This window comes from Oryctolagus cuniculus, chromosome 16 (genome assembly GCF_051225735.1).
Source record: "Oryctolagus cuniculus isolate XC-2025 breed Fujian yellow rabbit chromosome 16, ASM5122573v1, whole genome shotgun sequence".
In the NCBI taxonomy this organism is placed as follows: Eukaryota; Metazoa; Chordata; class Mammalia; order Lagomorpha; family Leporidae; genus Oryctolagus; species Oryctolagus cuniculus.
Window position 1 is genome coordinate 53,114,351 of NC_142882.1, and position 18,844 is coordinate 53,133,194.

General features: G+C 51.6%; 2 protein-coding genes across 11 annotated transcripts in view; both read right to left on the reverse strand.

Annotated features, from left to right (window-relative positions):
* The window catches only part of GSDME (gasdermin E), a 376,936-nt gene that overhangs the window by 115,315 nt on the left and 242,777 nt on the right, over positions 1-18,844 (reverse strand). The window lies entirely within an intron of this gene.
* OSBPL3 (oxysterol binding protein like 3) overlaps positions 1-18,844 on the reverse strand; it is a 282,066-nt gene that overhangs the window by 20,441 nt on the left and 242,781 nt on the right. For 8 of the 10 annotated variants that reach the window (XM_089315399.1, XM_051852838.3, XM_051852843.3 and 5 more), the window contains 4 exons: positions 18,283-18,420; positions 6,812-6,875; positions 2,548-2,626; positions 1,110-1,254 (listed from right to left, as the gene is read on the reverse strand). In XM_089315399.1, the coding sequence (XP_089171525.1) occupies positions 1,110-1,254; positions 2,548-2,626; positions 6,812-6,875; positions 18,283-18,420 (426 nt within the window). Of the gene's footprint in view, positions 1-1,109; positions 1,255-2,547; positions 2,627-6,811; positions 6,876-16,771; positions 16,904-17,381; positions 17,574-18,282; positions 18,421-18,844 lie in introns of those variants that run through there. The other 2 variants (XM_089315401.1, XM_089315402.1) reach the window with 2 other exon arrangements.

The following is an 18,844-nucleotide window of genomic DNA, read 5'->3' on the forward strand; positions in this document are numbered from 1 at the left end:
CCCTGGCCAATCCTTGCATTTATTCCCCGGATGGTTCTGAGCCTCTGATGCACCAGGCACCATTGCCATCAGGGCCCAGGACCGCAGCAAGAGCAAGGCAGACCAGGGGTGTGCTCAGCCCAGCCGCAGGGCTGGGGCGCAGCAGGCACAGAGTGGCCACGGGTGGCGCAGTGAGGAGAGCGAGCGCCTTCAGTGTCAGAGCCACCCTGAGAAGGCAGGTTCAGACGGCCAACGACGGGACGCGCGGTGACTCGAGGATCTGGGCCCGCGGCCCAGGAGGAGAGGTAAAGGGAGAGAATGGGGGCAGGGGTCTCAGACAGTGAGGAAGGAGCAGTCGGGGTGGGGGCTGTGAGCACGAGTGTGTGTAAACGTGTGAGTGGGCATGTGTATATATATGTGTACATGTGTACGTGTGCAAGTGTGTGTATAGCACGTGTATGCCTGTATATGTGTGTACATGTGTGAATATGTACGCAAGCACATGTATGTATGTGTGCACACATATGTACGTGTATATGTGAGCATGTATGAGTGCATGTATGTACGGCATGTGTATATGTGTGTGTGCACGAATGCACATGTATATGTACATGTGTATTGTGTGCATGTGTGTACTGTGTGGGTGTGTGACTGTGTGTGTGCATGTGTGTGTCTGTGCATGAGTGAACTGTGTGTGCATGTGTATGTATGTGTACGTGTGCATGTAGTGTGTGTATGTGTGCATGTACAGCATGGGTGTGTGACTGTGTGTACTGTGTGCATGTAGAGTGTGGGTGTGTCCTGTGCGTGCGCTGTGCACTCCAGCTGAGAAAGGGGAGCAGGGCTCAGGGACCCACAGTGCACGACTGTTCCTTTTGTTAACTCTGCTAACACCCACAGGACGGCCGCTTTCGCCACCCCCCAGGTGTCGATTCAGCAGCATGAAATGCAGGCAGAACGCGGCGCAGCCATCACAGCCGTCTATTCTGGAACATTCTCATCGTCAGAAACTCCACCCAGGAAACGATGACTCTCCATCCTCCGTCCTCTCCCCGAGATCCCTGCGGCGCCGGAGCCCGGAGCCCACAGCCTGCAACCCGGAGCCCGCAGCCCTCCGCCCTCCGCGTTACCTTAATAAAGGTCACTTTGCAGTGGCAGGAGGCGTCGCTCAGGTTCTTGATGACGATCTCGCCGTAGTGCTCGATCCACCTCTGGCCGCTCAGGATGTTGTGGATGCAGGAGGTCACTTTGTTCCACTCGAAGTGATCTCCAAAGCTACAGGACGAGAGCATGGACGTGAAGCCGCCCCGAAGCAGACGCCGGCAGGCACTGACCCCCGGGGGCGTTCCTCGGTGCCTCCTTCGCAGGAGAAGCCAGGGCACCCGTGCTGGGCGGTCCGCGAGCGCCCCCTCTCGGTGGCCCTGTGCACCACAGGGGACGCCCACCGGCCCCCACCAGAGGCAGGTGCTTGGGAACCCACGGCTCCTCTGACAGGCGGCCGCTGAGAGCCAAAGGGGCCTGAACAGTGGGGCGGGTCCAGGGCCAAGCCAGAACATAATCAACGGCTCCCCTGTGGTAGCAGGGTCCCAAGTAATTGAGCCACCACTGCTGCCTCCCGCGGTGCGCACAGCAGGAAGCTGGGAAAGTGGAGAAGGGAATGGAACTCAGGCACCGACATGAGACGTGGGTGTCCCAAGTGGGGTGTGGGCCACTGTGCCACGGTGTCGGCCCGCCTTGCAAGCTTTATAAGGAGAAAGCATTCAGGTAGGACTATGTGCTACAGCGTGTAAGACCAACCCTGGCATGGTGCGAACATGCGCCAAGCACTCTTTGAAGCAAGCTCTCGGTGTAGACCGTCTGTCTTGAGCACAACCTTATGAAGCGGGTGCTTATTATCCCCGTGTGACACATGAGACAGCTGTGGATCAAAAGGTGGGGCAGCCCCTTCCCTCTACCCACAGCGGGGCATAGATCTTAGCAGCTGGCCCTGGAGTTCTCGCTTATACCCTTGTTGCTTTACAAACGCCCGTCCTTCCCAGATAGAAGCCACGTCTTTGTGAAGGGCACCTTTTGGGGTGGTGCAGCGGTGAAGCCGCGGCTGAGGGCGCCCACATTTGATCCTGGAGTGCCCGCTCAGCCCCCCCTTCTGGCTCCCTGCTAACACGCACCTGGGAGGCGGCAGGCGCTGGCTCACGGACTCGTGTCCCTGCCACCTGCGTGGGAGACTCAGATGGAGTCCTGGGCTCCCAGCTTTCACCTGGCCCAGCCTCAGTTTTTGTTCACTCAGTATTTAAGGAGTGAACCAGAAGATGGAAGATCTCTCTCTCTCTCTCTTGCTTTCAGATAAATATAATCAAAAAATTAAAAATATTTTTTGAAAAAACGAGTGTTGTCCTGAGGCAGAGCGGGGGCATACCCGGCTGAAGGGGAGAAAGCATGGTATTTTCAAGCTGAGGGCCATGTAAAGCCACCGTCACACAGAGGAAGCACAGGCACTCGATGCCACGGCGTGGCGAGAACCCAGGCCCTACACTCCGCGGAGTCCCCGACCACAGAGGAAGCACTTACGCAGGCAGAGTCACGTGCGTTGTGCCAATCGGAACGATTTCCATGGATTTGCCCCAGAACTTGTTTTTCCATCTCACGTCTGAAATGGAATAGCAAATATGATGCGTTTAGCAGAGCAGCCAGGTGGGTCCGAGTCCCTAGGCTAAATACACGATTCCACAGCACAGTTGCCTCCTAAGTACTGTGTAGGATCACTCTTCATGCAGCTGGGGACCTGGAACAGAGCACCAAACCCAAAAATGTCCTTCACTGGGTAAAGTTAATGCAACAGAGGCGGACAGAGGGGTAAGCACAGTGGCCACGTGGACGGCCACGGGCTGTGGCCGAGTGTGTTACAGCAGGAGCAAGACTGCAGAACAAGGAATGACCGGCATGCTTGGGGAAGGCATCAGAAGAGGCTCCTCAGAAGGGGCATTTACACAGGGCTTTGAGGAATGCACAGGAGTTCGTCAGGCAGAAAAAACAGCTTGTTCAAAGGTACGGGGACCTAAGAGAGCACAGCAGGGTTTTGTCCTACAGGTCTGAGGCTGGCTAGAGAGAACAGGAAATGGGCTGGCACTGTGGTGCAGCGGGTTAAGCCGCCGCCTGTGATGCCAGCATCCCATATGGGCGCTGGTTCCAGTCCCAGCTGCTCTACTTCCGATCCAGCTCTCTGCTGTGGCCTGGGAAAGCAGCAGAGGACGGCCCATGTACTTGGGCCCCTGCACCCATGTGGGAGATCAGATGAAGTTCCAGGCTCCTGTCTTTGTCCTGGCCCAATGGAAGATCTCTCTTTGTCACTCTGTCTTTCAAACACATACATACATACATACATTAAGCAAACAAACAAACAAAGTAAACCAGGAAACAGTGGACTCTGCAAGGCCTGCTGAGCAGCCTGGTTTGCGTGCTGCGGGGAAGGCAAGCAGGGACTGACGTGGTCAGACACAGACCTTGCAGGGACAACTGGAGGGCGCCGGGCGACTGGGGCTGGGGCAGGAGAGAGAAGAGCCAGGCAAAGGGATCAGCGGGAACAAAGCCAACAGCTGGGGTGAGGCGGGGGTGTGCAGCGATCCCACAGAGGCAGACTCGGTGACAAATCAGACACAGGTTGTGAAAGAACGGGCGCATTTACCAACGACGTCAGATCTCTCTAACCAGCGTGAACGGTGGCACCAACGACAGTGAGAACACAGGGCAAAGAACAACTGGGGAGGGTCCCTCTGTGGCGACGGCACTGAGGACCAACAGAAGAGGGAGGCAGGGGACCAGCAGGAGGCCTAGCCGTGGTCTGGGTGAGGTGGGGCTGGGACCAAGGCGCACCTGGCTGCATATTTTATGATCCTATTAATATGAAATACCCCCCAAAAGGGAAAATTTAGAGATAGAAAGTTGATTGGTAATCGTCTCGGGCTGCAGAGTGTTGAGTAAAATGAGGGGTGGAGGATATGTGTTAAGGGCATTTCTTTTTGGAGTGATGAAAATAAAGCAAAATCAGTTGTACTGATAACTGTACTACAGCTCTGTGAATACAATGTTAAAAAATCCATCCACCTGTATGCCTTACAGGGTGAATTATATGGCGTGAGAATTATATATAGCTCAATAAAATTGTCATCAAAAGTAAAAAAAAAATCTGGCTGCTTAAAGCAAAAATAACAACAATGTTGTTGTGGGATTTATAACATACACAAGCAAAATGTCAAAAATAGCACAAAGGTGGCAGAGAAGTAGAAAAACACAGTGACAGGTTTCCTACTCCCAATGTGAAGTGGCATAGCATTACTGGATGACAGATTATAGTAAATGAAAGATAGAATGAATCTAAAGTAACAACTAAGAAACAAAAAAGGCATAACTCAGAATCCAGCAGAGGATATAAAATGGGATTATAGAAAGTATTCAATTATGGGGCCAGCGCTGTGGCATAACGGGTAAGGCCGCTGACTGCAGTGCCAGCATTCTATATGGGCACTGGTTCGAGTCTTGGCTGCTCCACTTCTGATCCAGCTCTCTGCTATGGCCTGGGAAAGCAGTGGAGGATGGCCCAAGTGCTTGGGCCCCTGCACCTGTGTGGGAGACCTGGAGGAAGCTCCTGGCTCCTGGCTTTGGATCGGCGCAGCCCCAGCCGTTGTGGCCAGTTGGGGAGTGAACCAGTGGATGGAGGACCTCTCACTCTCTCTCTACCTTTGCCTTTTCAAAGATTTATTTATTTATCTGAAAGGCAGAGTTAGGGGGAGGTGGGGGGATCTTCCATTCACTGGTTCACTCCCCAAATGGCCACAATAGCCAGAGCTGGGCCAGGCTGAAGCCAGGAGCTTCTTCCATTTCTCTCATGTGATTGTAAGGGTCCAAGCACTTGGGCCATCTTCCGCTGCTTTCCCAGGTGCATCAGCAGGGAGCCAGATCAGAAGTGGAACAGTGGGGACTCAAACCGGTGCCCTTTTAGGATGCCGGCATTGCAGACAGTGGCTTAACCTGCTACGCCACAACACGAGCCCTGGGTTAGGAAACTTAGAAGAAATCTCTTCTAAGAGTTTGGAGAAAGTTAGTGATGTTTCCAATGAAGCTTCAATGGCAAAGATTAAGAAAGAAAATCATGATGTTTGCGACTTCAAATTAGTAATATTGATTACCGCCAGAGAGAAGAACTGGGTACTGGGTACATGGATGGAAATGGGGGACACTATTACAGCTCACTCTTCCATACTTTAAAAATTCCACGTATCTGGGGGCCAGTGTTGTGGTGCAGTGGGTTGAGCTGACACAGCAGCATCCCATTTCCGAGGTGGCTCAAGTCCTGGCTGCTCTGCTTTCAATCCAGCTCCCTGCTAATGCGCCTGGGAAAGAAGCAGAAGATGGCTCACATGGGAGATGCAGATGCAGTTCCAGCATCCTGGCTTTGGCTTGGCGCAGGCCCAGCTGCTGCAGACATTTGGGGAGAGGACCAGTGGGTGGCAGAGCTCTCTGTCTGTCCCTCTCTCTCTGTTATTCTGCCTTTAAATAACGCAATCTTTTTTTAAAAAATGAAAACTTTATATCTATCTATTTACATTTCTATATTACACGGTTTCTATTGAGTACTCTTTTTCTGAGCAAAGACATTAACAAAATTAATCTACATAGGAATTATTTATAGCCTTGTTTATTCATTTACTTATGTGTTGATTTATGAAAGAGGGAAACAGAGAGAGACAGAGAATTCTCTCTGCTAGTTCACTTCCTGAATGCCTGTAATGGTGGGGACTGGGCCATGCCAAAGCCAGAGGCTGGGAGCGCAGTCCAGGCCTCCCACGGGGGTGACAGGAGCCCAGTACCTGAGACCATCTCCACCTCTGCCTTCCCAGGATTTGCACGGTAGGAAGCTTGGAAACCAGATCTGGCATGGAACTCTCCAATGTGGGATGTGGCACTTTTTATTTTTTTTAAATATTTATTTATTTGAAAGGCAGAATTAGAGCAGCAGAGGTAGAGCGAGAGCGAGAGCGAGGTCTTCCATCCACTGGTCCACTCCCCAGATGGCTGCAACGGCCAGAGCTGCGCTGATCCGAAGCCAGGATCCAGGAGCTTCTTCTGGTTCTCCCACGTGGGTGCAGGAGCACAAGCAATTGGGCTATGTTTTACTGCTTTCCCAGGCCATAGCAGAGAGCTGGATCAGAAGTGGAGCAGCCAGGACTCGAACCGGCACCCATATGGGATGCTGGTGCATGTGGTATCTTAACCAGTGTCTTAACTGCTAGGCTAAACCCCCACCCATAATCTTGAGAATAATTTCCTCCCTGTCCAAATCCAAAATATAAATAGAAAAAAACTTCAGGAATAACAACCTCAAACTGAAAACAAGTCAGCAATGTCAAATGTGATTTCAGAAATAAAACAGACTTGCTTTTCCAAAGCCAAATCCCCTTTGCTGTCCACCCTGTGATACCAGTCTCCTGAAGTATGTGAGGTCTTTCAAGGGGCTGTGGAATGAGACGGGGAAAAAGTCACAGCAGTAAATGCTAGTGGGTCAGTAAAGACTGAGGATTTTTTAAAAGTGGGAAAAGCTGGATGATCCCCCCAGGATATGTAATATCAATTAGTAACCAATTAAAATCAAATGCTTAATACCAATTCATCATTGACAAGTATCAATCACTGTTGATCGATGAGAAGCAAGAACATCAAATGGATGAGGACCAAGTCCTGGGACCACGTCTGATCTTAGCAAGATTTAGAGCAAGTCCTGAATAAAATAAATCCACAACATGACATAAGACACAGTTCTAATATATTAGCATATTACCTTGCCAGAAAACAAAATTCTCAGACTCAGCATGACACGCAGAGATAGGTGGATGGTGGCTGACCTGATGGGAGAAAAAGGGCAAGAAAGCAAAAAATGAATGCACTTCCATGTCTTCGAAATCTGTACCTTGTCCCTGGGGCTTCCTCCAATGCTCGATGCATTAACTGAAGGAAAACTTCCCCAGCTGCCTTCAGCAAGCCTGTCCTCAAGAGGGCGCTCCTGACACAGTCAGCTAGACTTGCTCAGGTTGCATGGGGTGAGAGGAAGACAGGTGCGTGATGGTCTCTGAGAGCGTGAGGGAGGCTGGGTGGTGGGTGCTGAGGACAGAGATCTGTCTTGAAAGATGTAAAAGTAAAAACAGGGATATTTGAGGTCTACCGACACAGAAACAAACAAGGTAAGTTGACGCTGACCACCAATGTCACGATCGCTATCGGCTGTTCTGAAAGTACTTGCCAAGGCGCTGTGGCATATCGGGTTAAAGCCCTGGCCTGAAAGGCTGTCATCCCATATGGACACCGGTTCTAGTCCCCGCTGCTCCTCTTCCGATCCAGCTCTCTGTTATGGCCTGGGAAAGCAACAGAAGATGGCCCAAGTGCTTGGGCCCCTGCACCCACGTGGGAGACCCAGAGAAGCTCCTGGCTCCTGGCTTCGGATCAGTGCAGCTCCGGCCGTTACGGCCATCTAGGGAGTGACCAGCGGATGGAAGACCTCTCTCTCTCTCTCTCTCTTTCAAATAAATAAAAAATAAATCTTTTTTAAAAAATAAATCTTTAATTCATTTGAAAGGCAGAGTGACAGAGAGAAATCATCCATCCATTGGTTCACTCCTCCAAATGCCCACAATAGCCAGGGCTGAGTCAGGACAAAGCCAAGAGCCAAGAGCATCATCCAGGCCTCCCGCATGGGTGGCAGGAACTCCAGCACATCGGTTGCTTCCCAGGTGCAGAGCAGAGTGGGATCCGAAGCAGGGGACCCCAGGCTCAGAACTGGGATGCGGGTGTCCCAAAAGCAGCAGCTTAACCTGCCCACCCCTTGCAAATATCCCGATTAAGAGGCAAGAGCAAGTATTTATCAGACTACCTGTAAGCAACACAGATACTCTCTCCCTCCGGCTCAGCACAGCTAACTAGAAAACTCTGCCTCATGAAGTCCAGTCTCTTCACATCACCTACAAGGAGATCACGCCAAGATAATCCTGGGGGCTGGCACTGTGGCACAGCAGGTTAAGCCACTGCCTGTGATGCCAGCATCCCACGTCAGGGCCCCAGCTGCTCTGTTTCCAAACCAGCTTCTTGCTAAAGCTCCTGGGAAGGCAGCAGATGATGGTCCGAGCACTTGGGTCCCTGCCACCCACATGGGAGAATGGGATGCAGTTTCTGGCTCCCAGCTTTGGCCTGGTCCAGATCCAGCTGTTGTGGTGAGAGAGTGCAGATGGAAATGTGTGTATGTGTCCTGTCACTCTGCTTTTCAAATAAACCACACCAGCTTGGACACGTGGAGACAAAGATTTCAATCGAATGGGTATCTTTCATGTGGCTCTGTGAACATAAGCCCAGGTGCAAGCTGAAGCTTGTATGGTCTGAGTGAACCACGTGCATCCTTAGAATGGGGGCCTCGCGCTCTCCTGTGGGAATCACAAGGGCAGTATTCATGCCCTGACTTGGAAACCTGACTCCTACAATGCCACGCTTTGCTTTGTCTTCATTTATTATTTTGTTAAAGACCCAACTACTTGGAGAGATTTCCTATCTCAAAATGCTGACAACCACCTCCCCCCACCCCCAGTTTCCACACACCACCAGCTCTCAATGAAATCAATGGAGCTAATGTTTGCGCCATGGGATCACAGGAAACTAAATCAGGGCAAGACCCCGCCCACAGTGCTATGCAATGCTCCCCTCCCCCACAATGTAGGAAGACTTTCCAGCAGATTATTATACAGCAGATTACAATGATGTCAAAGAAACAGTGCAGGGTCGGGGGAAAGGGAGCATCAGAGCCTGATCAAGAACTTGGCTTCTGTATGAGTGTAGCTGAATACAAACATCCAAGCAAAATAAGGCCCAGAACAACTATGCACCTGTTCTGAAACCATTTTAGAACAGAAAACCGGATGCACTGTCCACCTGAGTCATAAAAGCAGCCTTCTTACACCATGAAGTATGCACACATCCCATAAAAATGCACATCTGCCCTTTATAAAACTACAGCACCAGACTGGTGGATCGGTGTTCAGTACAGCGCCTTGACATGGGCCCGATGATGCTTTCTGAAGGAACAAAGCTCAGCATTCAAATACCAACGACTTTGCTTATTTCCTTATGGCTCAGTGGCCTGAGAGGACGGCTCATTTACTTCCCATTGCTGTTACCAGGTTTGCACAGCTGCCCGGGGCAGGGGACTCTACCCAGAGGCCTTGTCCGCCTTGCACAATTATTTCCTCACCACAGCTGCTCATTTGGGACACATTCCTGGAGCACCTGCCATGGCCGCACTGGTGTCAGGGAAGGAGCGTGACCGTTTGCTGTCCCACAGACCCAGCTCCCAACTGCACAATGTCACCTGTTGGCTTCTGACCTGGCGCAAGTTTCTTAAGCCCTCTTGGCTTCAGTTATCTCATCTATGAAAAGGGCACAATGGCTCTGCCGTGGCTAACCAGAAAACAGAACACTTGTAAAGCATCCAGGATCAAGGTATGAGTTAGTCAGAGACTGAATTTTTTTTTAATATATTTCCATTTAGTTCTCATGGTAACCATGTATCTTTACCCATTTTAAAAATTATTTATTTATTTATTTGGAAGGCAGAGTTAGAGAGGTAGAGGCAGAGAGCCAGAGAGCCAGAGAGAGAGAGAGAGAGAGAGAGAGAGAGAGAGAGAGGTCTTCCATCTGCTGGTTCACTCCCCAAATGGCCACAATGGCCAGAGCTGCACTGATCTGAAGCCAGGAGCCAGGAGCTTCTTCCAGGTCTCCCATGCAGGTGCAGGGGCCCAAGGAGTTGGGCCACCTTCTACTGCTTTCCCAGGCCATAGCAGAGAGCTGGATCAGAAGTGGAGCAGCTGGGATTTGAACTGTCACTCATATGGGATGCCAGCACTGCAGGTGGCAGCTTTACCCGCTACACCACAGCGCCAGCCCCCTGCCTTGTTTTATAAACTCAGAAATAGTGTTTCTGCCCAGCGATAAACCTAACACTGCACCGTTAATGAGTGACCAGGCAGCAGTGAAACCAGGCTCCCACAGCCCCCGCTGTCTGCCCAGCAGCTTTTCCATGACTGCTTTCAAGGTTGGGCCTCTGTCCGTCCCCAGAGCACCCCAAAGGTCCCTTCTCACGGGCATTCAGACAAAGAACCTTGAAATCTGACGGTCCAACCTCTCCTCAGTCTTATTTATTGCTTTGTAAGGTGACCCATCCAGGCTTTGAAATGAAGTGATCCCGACGTCTGCTCGCAACGTCTTCCCCAAACCGTGGCATCAAAGAGGGCGGTGGATGCCCACACATCTGAACGTCTTACACTGAGGCTTCGAGTAGCTTGAATCCCACAGGAAGGGACGATTCCCCTTCGTGGTTAGAGGCCGAGCCTCTGCTGAGAGCAATGTGTCCTCTGGCAGCCTAACCTGGGCTGTCCTCCTCACGTCCTAACCCCGGCAGAGAAGGGGCCGCAGACGCGCTTGAGTGCGCACGATCCAGCCCTGGAGGCTGCTGGGCTCGCCTGTTGGATCCATCTGGCTTAGACTGGTGTTTAGCGTCTTGCTCCTTCACCTCCTTTGCAAAGGGGAGCGCTGCCCTGGTGGTAGGGAGTCCCGAGCAGCCAATACCTCAGCTCACATGACTTTTCTCCTGGTGAGACAAGTGCCGTCCTGTCTGAAAGCACAGGTCAGTTCCCCTGGGAGCAAACGTTCTTGCCAATGACCGTGTATCTGTCTAGAGAGGCTGTTCTTCACCCGACCTCACCATTTTGGGTTTAGACTTTGCATTTTATATAGGGGGCATGTGGTCCATGGAGATGCAGATGGGGGAAGAACATGTTCCAATATTCATGCATTTTCTAAGCTTTTCTTTTCCAGGTATAGATAAACATCCCTCAAACACATCACTTTTCCCCTGCAAGTGCCCAGAACTGTAAGTACAGCATCTCCCCAGCTCCTGGCCCTCCAGAGCAGTGCCCCTTCCCACGCCACTCATCCAACATCTGTCCATTGCCAGAGCAGGGCCAGGCCTGTCCCAGCCACTGGTGCTATAAGGACAAGCCAAAGAGACGAAGCCGTGGCCCTGCTGGAGTGGAGATGTGGAGTGTGGAGATGATGAGACGCACCACACACACAGGGGCACTTGATTTGTCAGCAGTGGCGTATGTTAGGGAAAACTAAGCAGGGCCCACAGATGGGAGGGTAGGGTGTAGGGGTGCACGGGTGCGACTCCATACAGACTGGCGGGGGGCGCACTCTAACACCGGAAAGCTCTGAGGCCATGAGCAGGAAGGAAGTGACCACACAGGGGTCTGGGAGAAGCACAGGGTAGGCAGAGGCCAAGGCAGCCGTCTACCAGCGGCTGAATCTGGAGAAGCAAAGGCCACTGTGGCTGAAGCTAAAGGAGGGAGGGGAAGTGGTTAGAAGCCTGGGGTTGGGGACAGGGTCTCGGTGGCTGTGCAGGCCATGGCTGGGGCTGTGCATTTTGTCCCAAGTGCCACGGGAAGCTGCTGGAGGCTGCAGAGCAGATGCTGTTTCTGTTTAAAACAATCACTCCGGCGGGTGGACGGGGAGCTGGCTTCGGGGACGAGAGAGCAGCCAAGGAGTCTGCTGCCATAGCCCCAGCCATTGCTCACAGTGGCACAGGCCAGCAGGCCAGCACGTCAGGTGGCAATGAAACTGACTGGCTTTGGAAGGAAGGTCCCTGGAGGGAGATCCGAGATTTGCTGATAAACAGGACATGGAGCATCGCAGGACAATGCCAAGATCACCAGCCTGACTTTCGGAAGAATGCAGTTGACAATGAAGTTTTATTTTTTAAGATTTATTTATTTATTTGAAAGTCAGGTTACACAGAGAGAGGGAGAGGCAGAGAGAGGCAGAGAGAAAGAGAGAGAGAGAGAGATCTGCCATTTGCCAGTTCATTCCCCAACTGGCTGCAATGGCCGGAGCTGTGCTAATCCAAAGCTAGGAGCCAGGAGCTTCTTCCAGGTCTCCCACATGGGTGCAGGGGCCCAAGCACTTGGGCCACCTTCTACTGCTTTCCCAGGCCACAACAGAGAGCTGGATTGGAAGTGGAGCAGCCGGGACTTGAACCAGCGCCCATATAGGATGCCAGGCCAGGGCGTTAACCCACTACACCACAGCACCGGCCCTAAGTTTTGTCTTCCCCATGTTCAGAGTTAATCACTGATCTCACAAACACAGGGGCTCCTTGCAAAAACAAATAAAATACTTTTCGTGATGATGCAGACAACCATAAGACAATGGTTTAGTTGACTTACATTTGATTGATTTATTTTTAGATTTATTGGGATTTTTTTGGAAGGTGAAGTGCTAGTTTTATTTGAACAGCTGGAATTTGCCCTGTGACAGTCCCTTTTAAAAAGCTGCCATCTTAGCAGTAAACAGCCCCGCCCACCAGCAGGTAAAAGAACTGTCCAGAGAGGTGAGTGTGCTGATGGGTGTGGCATTTCTAAGTCTGTCCAGGAATGTTCGTCCTGAGTTCCCCTAATGAGTAACCAAGCAGGAAGAAGTGCTGAGTCTGAACAAAGACTTCATTTTAATCTTCTACATTTTAGTAACTTTTTAAATAACCACTTTTAACTTTTCTGACATACTCCACAGTCTGGTGTTGGGGGGATAAACAGTTAAAATTACTTGGACAATACTCTGCACAACTGAAATCTCATGTAACTAGGGGAACTATCTTTTACAGATCATTTGACAATGACAGAGAAAGAGACGGACAGACAGCAAGGGAGAGACGAGAGCGAGAAAGCGCACTTCCATCTCCTGGTTCACTCCCCCAGACGCCTGCAATGGCGGGGACTGGGCCAGGCCAAAGCCAGGAGCTGGGGATTCAAGCCAGGTCTCCCACATGGGTGGTGGGAACTCGATCACCTGAGCCATTGCCCGGGGCTTCCCAGGGTCTGCAATGGCGGGAGCCAGGAGCCAGGAACCAAACCCGGCTTCTCTGTGCCAAACACCGGCCTGGGAAAGTAACCACCAGGTGGTCACTCAGGACACCAAACCTTCCCTCAGGGTCTAAGGGAGGAAGCACAGCCCACTGAAACCAGCGTTTGGCCGCAGAACCACACATTCCTGAGATTAAGCGGAGACCCCGTGTTTCCGCTCTGCCGGGCAGCAGGAGGCAGAGGCGAGGACAGGAAGTCTTTTCTTCCTGAATTCCCCTTCTCCTGGCTGAGTTAGCAAGCCGCAGCTGAATCAGATTTCTTGGCACAAAGGCAGCCCTGGGGAAGCTGGAACAGCCCCAAGGGGAGGATGCGGGCCAGGAATGTGGGCTCCGCTTTCCCAAAGGCCTGCCCGGGGCACTTCCCAAAAGTTACTGAAAACATGCACGTTTTGGCACAGAAAGTTTTGGAATCCACATGAAGTTTGTCCACAGTATGCATGTGCCACAAATGGCTGAAGATCCCCCATGTGCATGGATTTTGGAATTCTTCCTGCATCAGAATAAGGTTATGCTTTCATTCCCGCTCCCAGGAACTTTTTCAAGAACTCGGGTAGGTGAGTTAGTGGGATGAAAGGTTCAAGGGACAACGACTCAGGAAAATCCCACCCAGGGATCCACGCATGAAAAGACTCTCAGACGCACAGCCAGCAACTCCAGCTCCTGCGCCTTCCTCACAGCGCCCAGAAAACACACTGGGAAGGGAAGAGGGGGCCTGGGTCCCGCAGAGGCTGTGGGGCTCCGGAGAGCTCTCCTGGCCTTGGCCTCGGTTTCCTGCCTGCAGCTGATTCTTGCCATCCTCGGTTGTGGGAATAAAGCCCACCACAGACCTAATGCATCACTGTCGCTGGGAAGAGCTGGAAAGAAATGCTTCCTCCGGCTAGGGACGGCAGGAGTCCCTCGGAGGCCATATTTTGGGGCCTTCTACATGAGAGATGGCAAAGAGAGGCGGGCTCTGATGTGGCTGACCTCTCTGGGGCCAGCAAAGATTCCAGCTGCCCCACGTACTCTCTCTTCGAATGGCCACGTCCCCAGGAAAATGACGAAGCCTCAGAAGGAAGAGACAACTGTTCCTTTTCAAATCACGGACCGTCATCTAGAAAAGTCAAGTTGCTGTTTTTTTCCAGGTCCTATAAATTGGAGATAGGAGTTTTCCCATCGATGTGCGTAAAATTCCACCCAAAAATTGTGCTTTGGGAGCCCTGCCCAGGTGATCAGAAAGGGCACTTGTAGAGAGGTCCGAGGATCCCCCAGGCGGCGAGAGCTCAGGGTCTTGTGCACACAGTGGGTGGGGCACGGTCGGGCTGTCTCCATGCAGGCAGACGGTTGCCTGGGCAGAAGTACAAGGAGCTACCTGGAAGGTGCCGGCAGGCACTGGTATGAACCAGAGCGGAAGGCCTGGCATCCTCTCCAGATGTGCTCACTGAGCAGGAGGTCACGGGTGAGCTGGCACAAACTACAGGGTCAACAGAGGGATGGGGGCGGGGACCGAACTGCTGTATCTCCTGCAGGCCGAAGAAGAGAGGGCCTGGCCCAGAGCCACTCCCAGCCTAGGGCACAGGGCAGTCTGGCATCACAATCACCCAGCCTCATCCTCCTCCCATCGAATACTCACCCCTGATCCTAATCTAGCTGCCCAAGTCCAAATCACCCCTGGCCACGCCAGCCAAAGCCCGCTGGTTGCCACGGCAAGTCCACTTTTCACAACAAATGCTACTGTGGATCAGCATTCTAGTTTATACAGTAGTCTGGTAACCTGAGCTGGAGTGAATAAGCCCCAGAGAGACTTATCCAGGCTGAGGGGCGTGGAAAGAATCAACCGAGGCCAGCACAGCTGTGTAGCAGGTAAAGCCGCCACCTGTAGTGCCGGCACCCCACATCGGCACCAGATTGAATCCCGGCTGCTCCACTTCTGATCCAGCTCTCTGCTATGGCCTGGGAAAGCAGTAGAAGATGGCCCAAGTCCTTGGGCTGCTGCACCCATGCGGGAGACCCAGAAGAAGCTCCTGGATCCTGGCTTTGGATCAGCACAGCTCTGGCAGTTGTGGCCATCTGGGGAGTGAACCAGCAGATGGAAGATATCTCTCTCTCTCTCTCTCTCCCTGCCTCTCTGTAACTCTGCCTTTCAAATAAATAAATAAATAAATAAATAAATATTTTTTTTAAAAAAGAGTGTGGCTCTGAAACCATCAAAAAATAAGAGTAAAATAACAACATTGGTCAGGCTTTAAAAAAAAAAAGATTCAATCATGTGACCTTCAGACAGCTGCGAGCCACACTGGCGGGACCCCCGCATGCAGCCAGCCCCAAGGGCCCCTGGTAGCCCTGCAGCCAGCTTTTGGTCTCACCAGCAGCAGCACGCCGCCTTCAGATTGCCTGAGAGCGGGCCTCGTGCCCTGTGTTATCATAGGCCAAGGCACGCGTTAGAACGCATGCGGACCGTTCTAGTTTCTTCAGGTCAAGGAGTTCCTGAAGCTCCTCTCTGCCTTTTCAACACCTCTCTTACTGTTTTTTTTTTTTTTTAATATAAATAATTACTTCTGGGTGGGCACTGTGGCACCGGGGGTTGAGCCACTGCTTGCGACACCTGCATCCCGTATCAGAGTGACTGGTTTGAGTCCCAGCTACTCTGGCTTCTGATCCTGCTAATGTGACTGTGATGATGATGATGGCTCAAGTACTTGGGTTCCTGCCACCCATGTGGGAGACCCAGAGGAAGTTCCTGGCTTCTTTACAAGAATTACTTTAAAAAAAAATAAAAAACAAAAATAAGAAAAAATGAAAAAACAGAGTACTTTTACTTTTTAAAGATTTATTTACTTATTTATTTGAGAGACAGGCAGAGAGAGAGAAGGAGAGCACCCATCTGCACTCCTCAAATGCCCACAATGGCTGGGGCTGGGCTGGGGTCAAAGCTGAGAGCTGAGAACTTACTGTAGGTCTTCCTCGTAGGTGGCAAGAACCCAACCACTTGAGCCATCATCTGCAGCCTCCCAGGGTGTGCAGCAGCAGGAAGTTAAAGCCACTCCTAAAAGTCCCCTCTAAATCAGCAATCGTGACCTACTGAACCTTCATATCGTCACATTACTTCCTTTAGGAACCAAGCGGTATCAGTCCTGTTTCATAAAGAAACAGTTGACGCTGAGTGTGCGTAAGAAGCTCAGACGAGGCCACACACAGAGCCTCACAGATGGAAAGGTCAGGGTCTGAACCAGGCAGGTCCACAAACCCCACTCCCTGCCCATCCTATGCTACCAACAAGGACCAGACCCCTTTCTTGTTCGTCTCTGTGGGCTCCAGTTCACACACAACACGTGAAGTTCTTCCTGTCGCTGTGCACCTGTGCACACGCCCCCAGCGCTGATGTCCCCCCGGGCCCCACAGGAGACAAACAGCAGAGCCTGCATTTGGCCTTGCTGGGGAGAGCCCCAGCACTGACGCCTAACTGCACACAGGCTCCTGGGACCACTCATTTCTTACAGCTGCTCATCTTGCTCTGATAGTCTGCTGTAGTGTGGGGCTATTTTGGGCTTGTATATTTTTTTTCTATGAGAGTGCATATAATACCATGGTAACCAAATTATATTTTCATTTATTCCCATTCCATTTTCGGTTTGGTATTTAAATAACCCGGCAGAATTTGAATCAGATTATCTTCCCTTGGTAGCTGCAGGCTTCACCCCCAGTCTCCCCAGGCGTGGTGTTTCTCATGTTAGCTTCCAACAGGGATTATTCATCCTCATTTTTGAGTCCCAGAGAATAGTGCCTGTCATGTACAGTTAAGACCATCACCCTTTTCTCACGCTGTCAGCCACACCCCTCCTTCCCCACCATCCCCACAAGGCAATCCCATTGATAAAGTGGGCAGCAGGACAACAGGACGGAGAGGAGTGTCGGCCATCCACTGCCCTTTCCCTTGGCTTCCTAAGAACGGGGAGAAGAGCAATGCGTCATGGCAAGGATGGTCAGGGTCCCCGGGCTGGCACGAGGGCGTACACAGAGGGGTGGGCAGGCTCAGTGGCCGCCTTTAGGGGAGACAGGTTTATTTCCAGTCCATGCGCACTCCAGTTGAGCAAAACAGCTCCTTATCAACAGATGTTTTTGGATGTTTCCGACATTTTGGCAGCAAACCCGGCTGTCAGGCATCAGACACACACCTAACGTTTAGATTCCTGTAGCAGACACGGAGTGGGTGCACTGTGGACCTCATGTAATCGTCACAGAGCGACCCAGGGTGCCTACAACGGCTGTTGCTGTCCGTTTAGAGAGAAACCAAAGCACACCCATGTCAGGCAACTGGCCCTGGGTTACACGGCTGGCAGGAGGGGGAGCTGAGATTTCAACCTAGGCTGCCTCTCTCCTTTTGAGATTATTTATTTATTTATTTATACGAGAGTCGGACAAAGAGGAAGAGTTCCCATGTACTGATTGATTTGCCAAATGTCTGCAGTGGTTGGTGGCAGGGCAGGGACTGAAGCCAGGAGCCAAGAACACAATGCTGGTTTCCTACTCTGCTGGTTTCCTACGCAGGTGGCAGAGGCTCAATGACTTGACCCCCGGAGGCTGCCTCCCAGGGCTTTGTAGTAGCAGGAGGCTGGAATCACGAGTGGAGGTGGGCACTGAACCCAGATGCTCTGATCCGGGATGCAGGCACCTTAACCCACATCTTAAACATCACACCAGACACCTGCTTCTCCCGTCCGGCTCCTGAATACTGTTCTGTGCTGACCGTCTTCTGTGGAGTTGAGGGCCTTCAAGTGCTTCAGCACGACACACCTCCACCCCCTCAGAGGGAGAGTCGATTCTTGGCTCAACTCCCCTCTCAACTCCCACCCTGGTATTTTCACATCTGGAACAACACCGAGTACATGGCAGCTCTCCAACTAATAACGTTATTGGCTTGAATAAATACATGCCCGAATGATTCCCTTTCAAATAGAGAATAATGCATTTACTTTCTAGGGCCCATTCTGATGGGACAGTGAAGCTCCCGGAGGATGATGGGAGGGAGCACGGGAGCTGACACAGCAGCGTGGGCAAACCCTTGATGTGTGACGATGCTTGCACCAAAGATCACAAAGAGGAACAACATGGCAGGTGCGCACGGCCAAGTACCAGTGCAGAATCACCAGTGCTCCTGTGCCCAAGGCGGCAGCTGGGTTTCAGGGGAAAGGAAACGGATCTCTGGCTGCAATGTCATGATTGCGGCTGCTCCGAAGCCAGGGAACAGCAGAAAATAAATATTTAATGGGGGGGGAGGGGGTGGGCAACTTCTCCCAACAAGCAAAAGGGTGCACACTCACCTGCTCTGAAAAAAACTGGAAGCCCTTGTCCTCACGGATGCACTCGTAGGTTTCTCCGAGAACCGGGTTGAAGGGCTTGCTGCCGGCCCGGAAGTAGCTGGACGCGTACGCGGACACGGCAAAGGCAGCCACGTACACCTGAGCACGGGAAGAAAAGCGCCTGTGACTTCTGCCCCCGAGAAATCCATTTTCACAAAGAAACCAAAGAACAAAACTTGAGTTCTCCCTGAGTCGTTTTATTTCAGTCAAAGGCTTGTCTTTGGTTTACAGAAAACCCAACCCACACAGGCCTAAAGTTGTCGTGCAAACAGTGTTCATTTGGGTCCACAAACAAATGAACCAAACTGCCCAAATCGGAAGATGCTATTAACACGAAGACAGCTGCAAGACGAACCGTGCTGTTTTATGAACTGGTAAGCCGACGACGCCAGTATTTCAGAGGCTGATGTTATCTGAGCATCTTGCTGGCGTCGCTTTTGGGGACAAGGAAGAGCAAGAGCATTTCTTTTGTTCTAATAGCCAAATTCTGCCCTGGAATTCAGGACTGAAGGGCTGAAGTGTA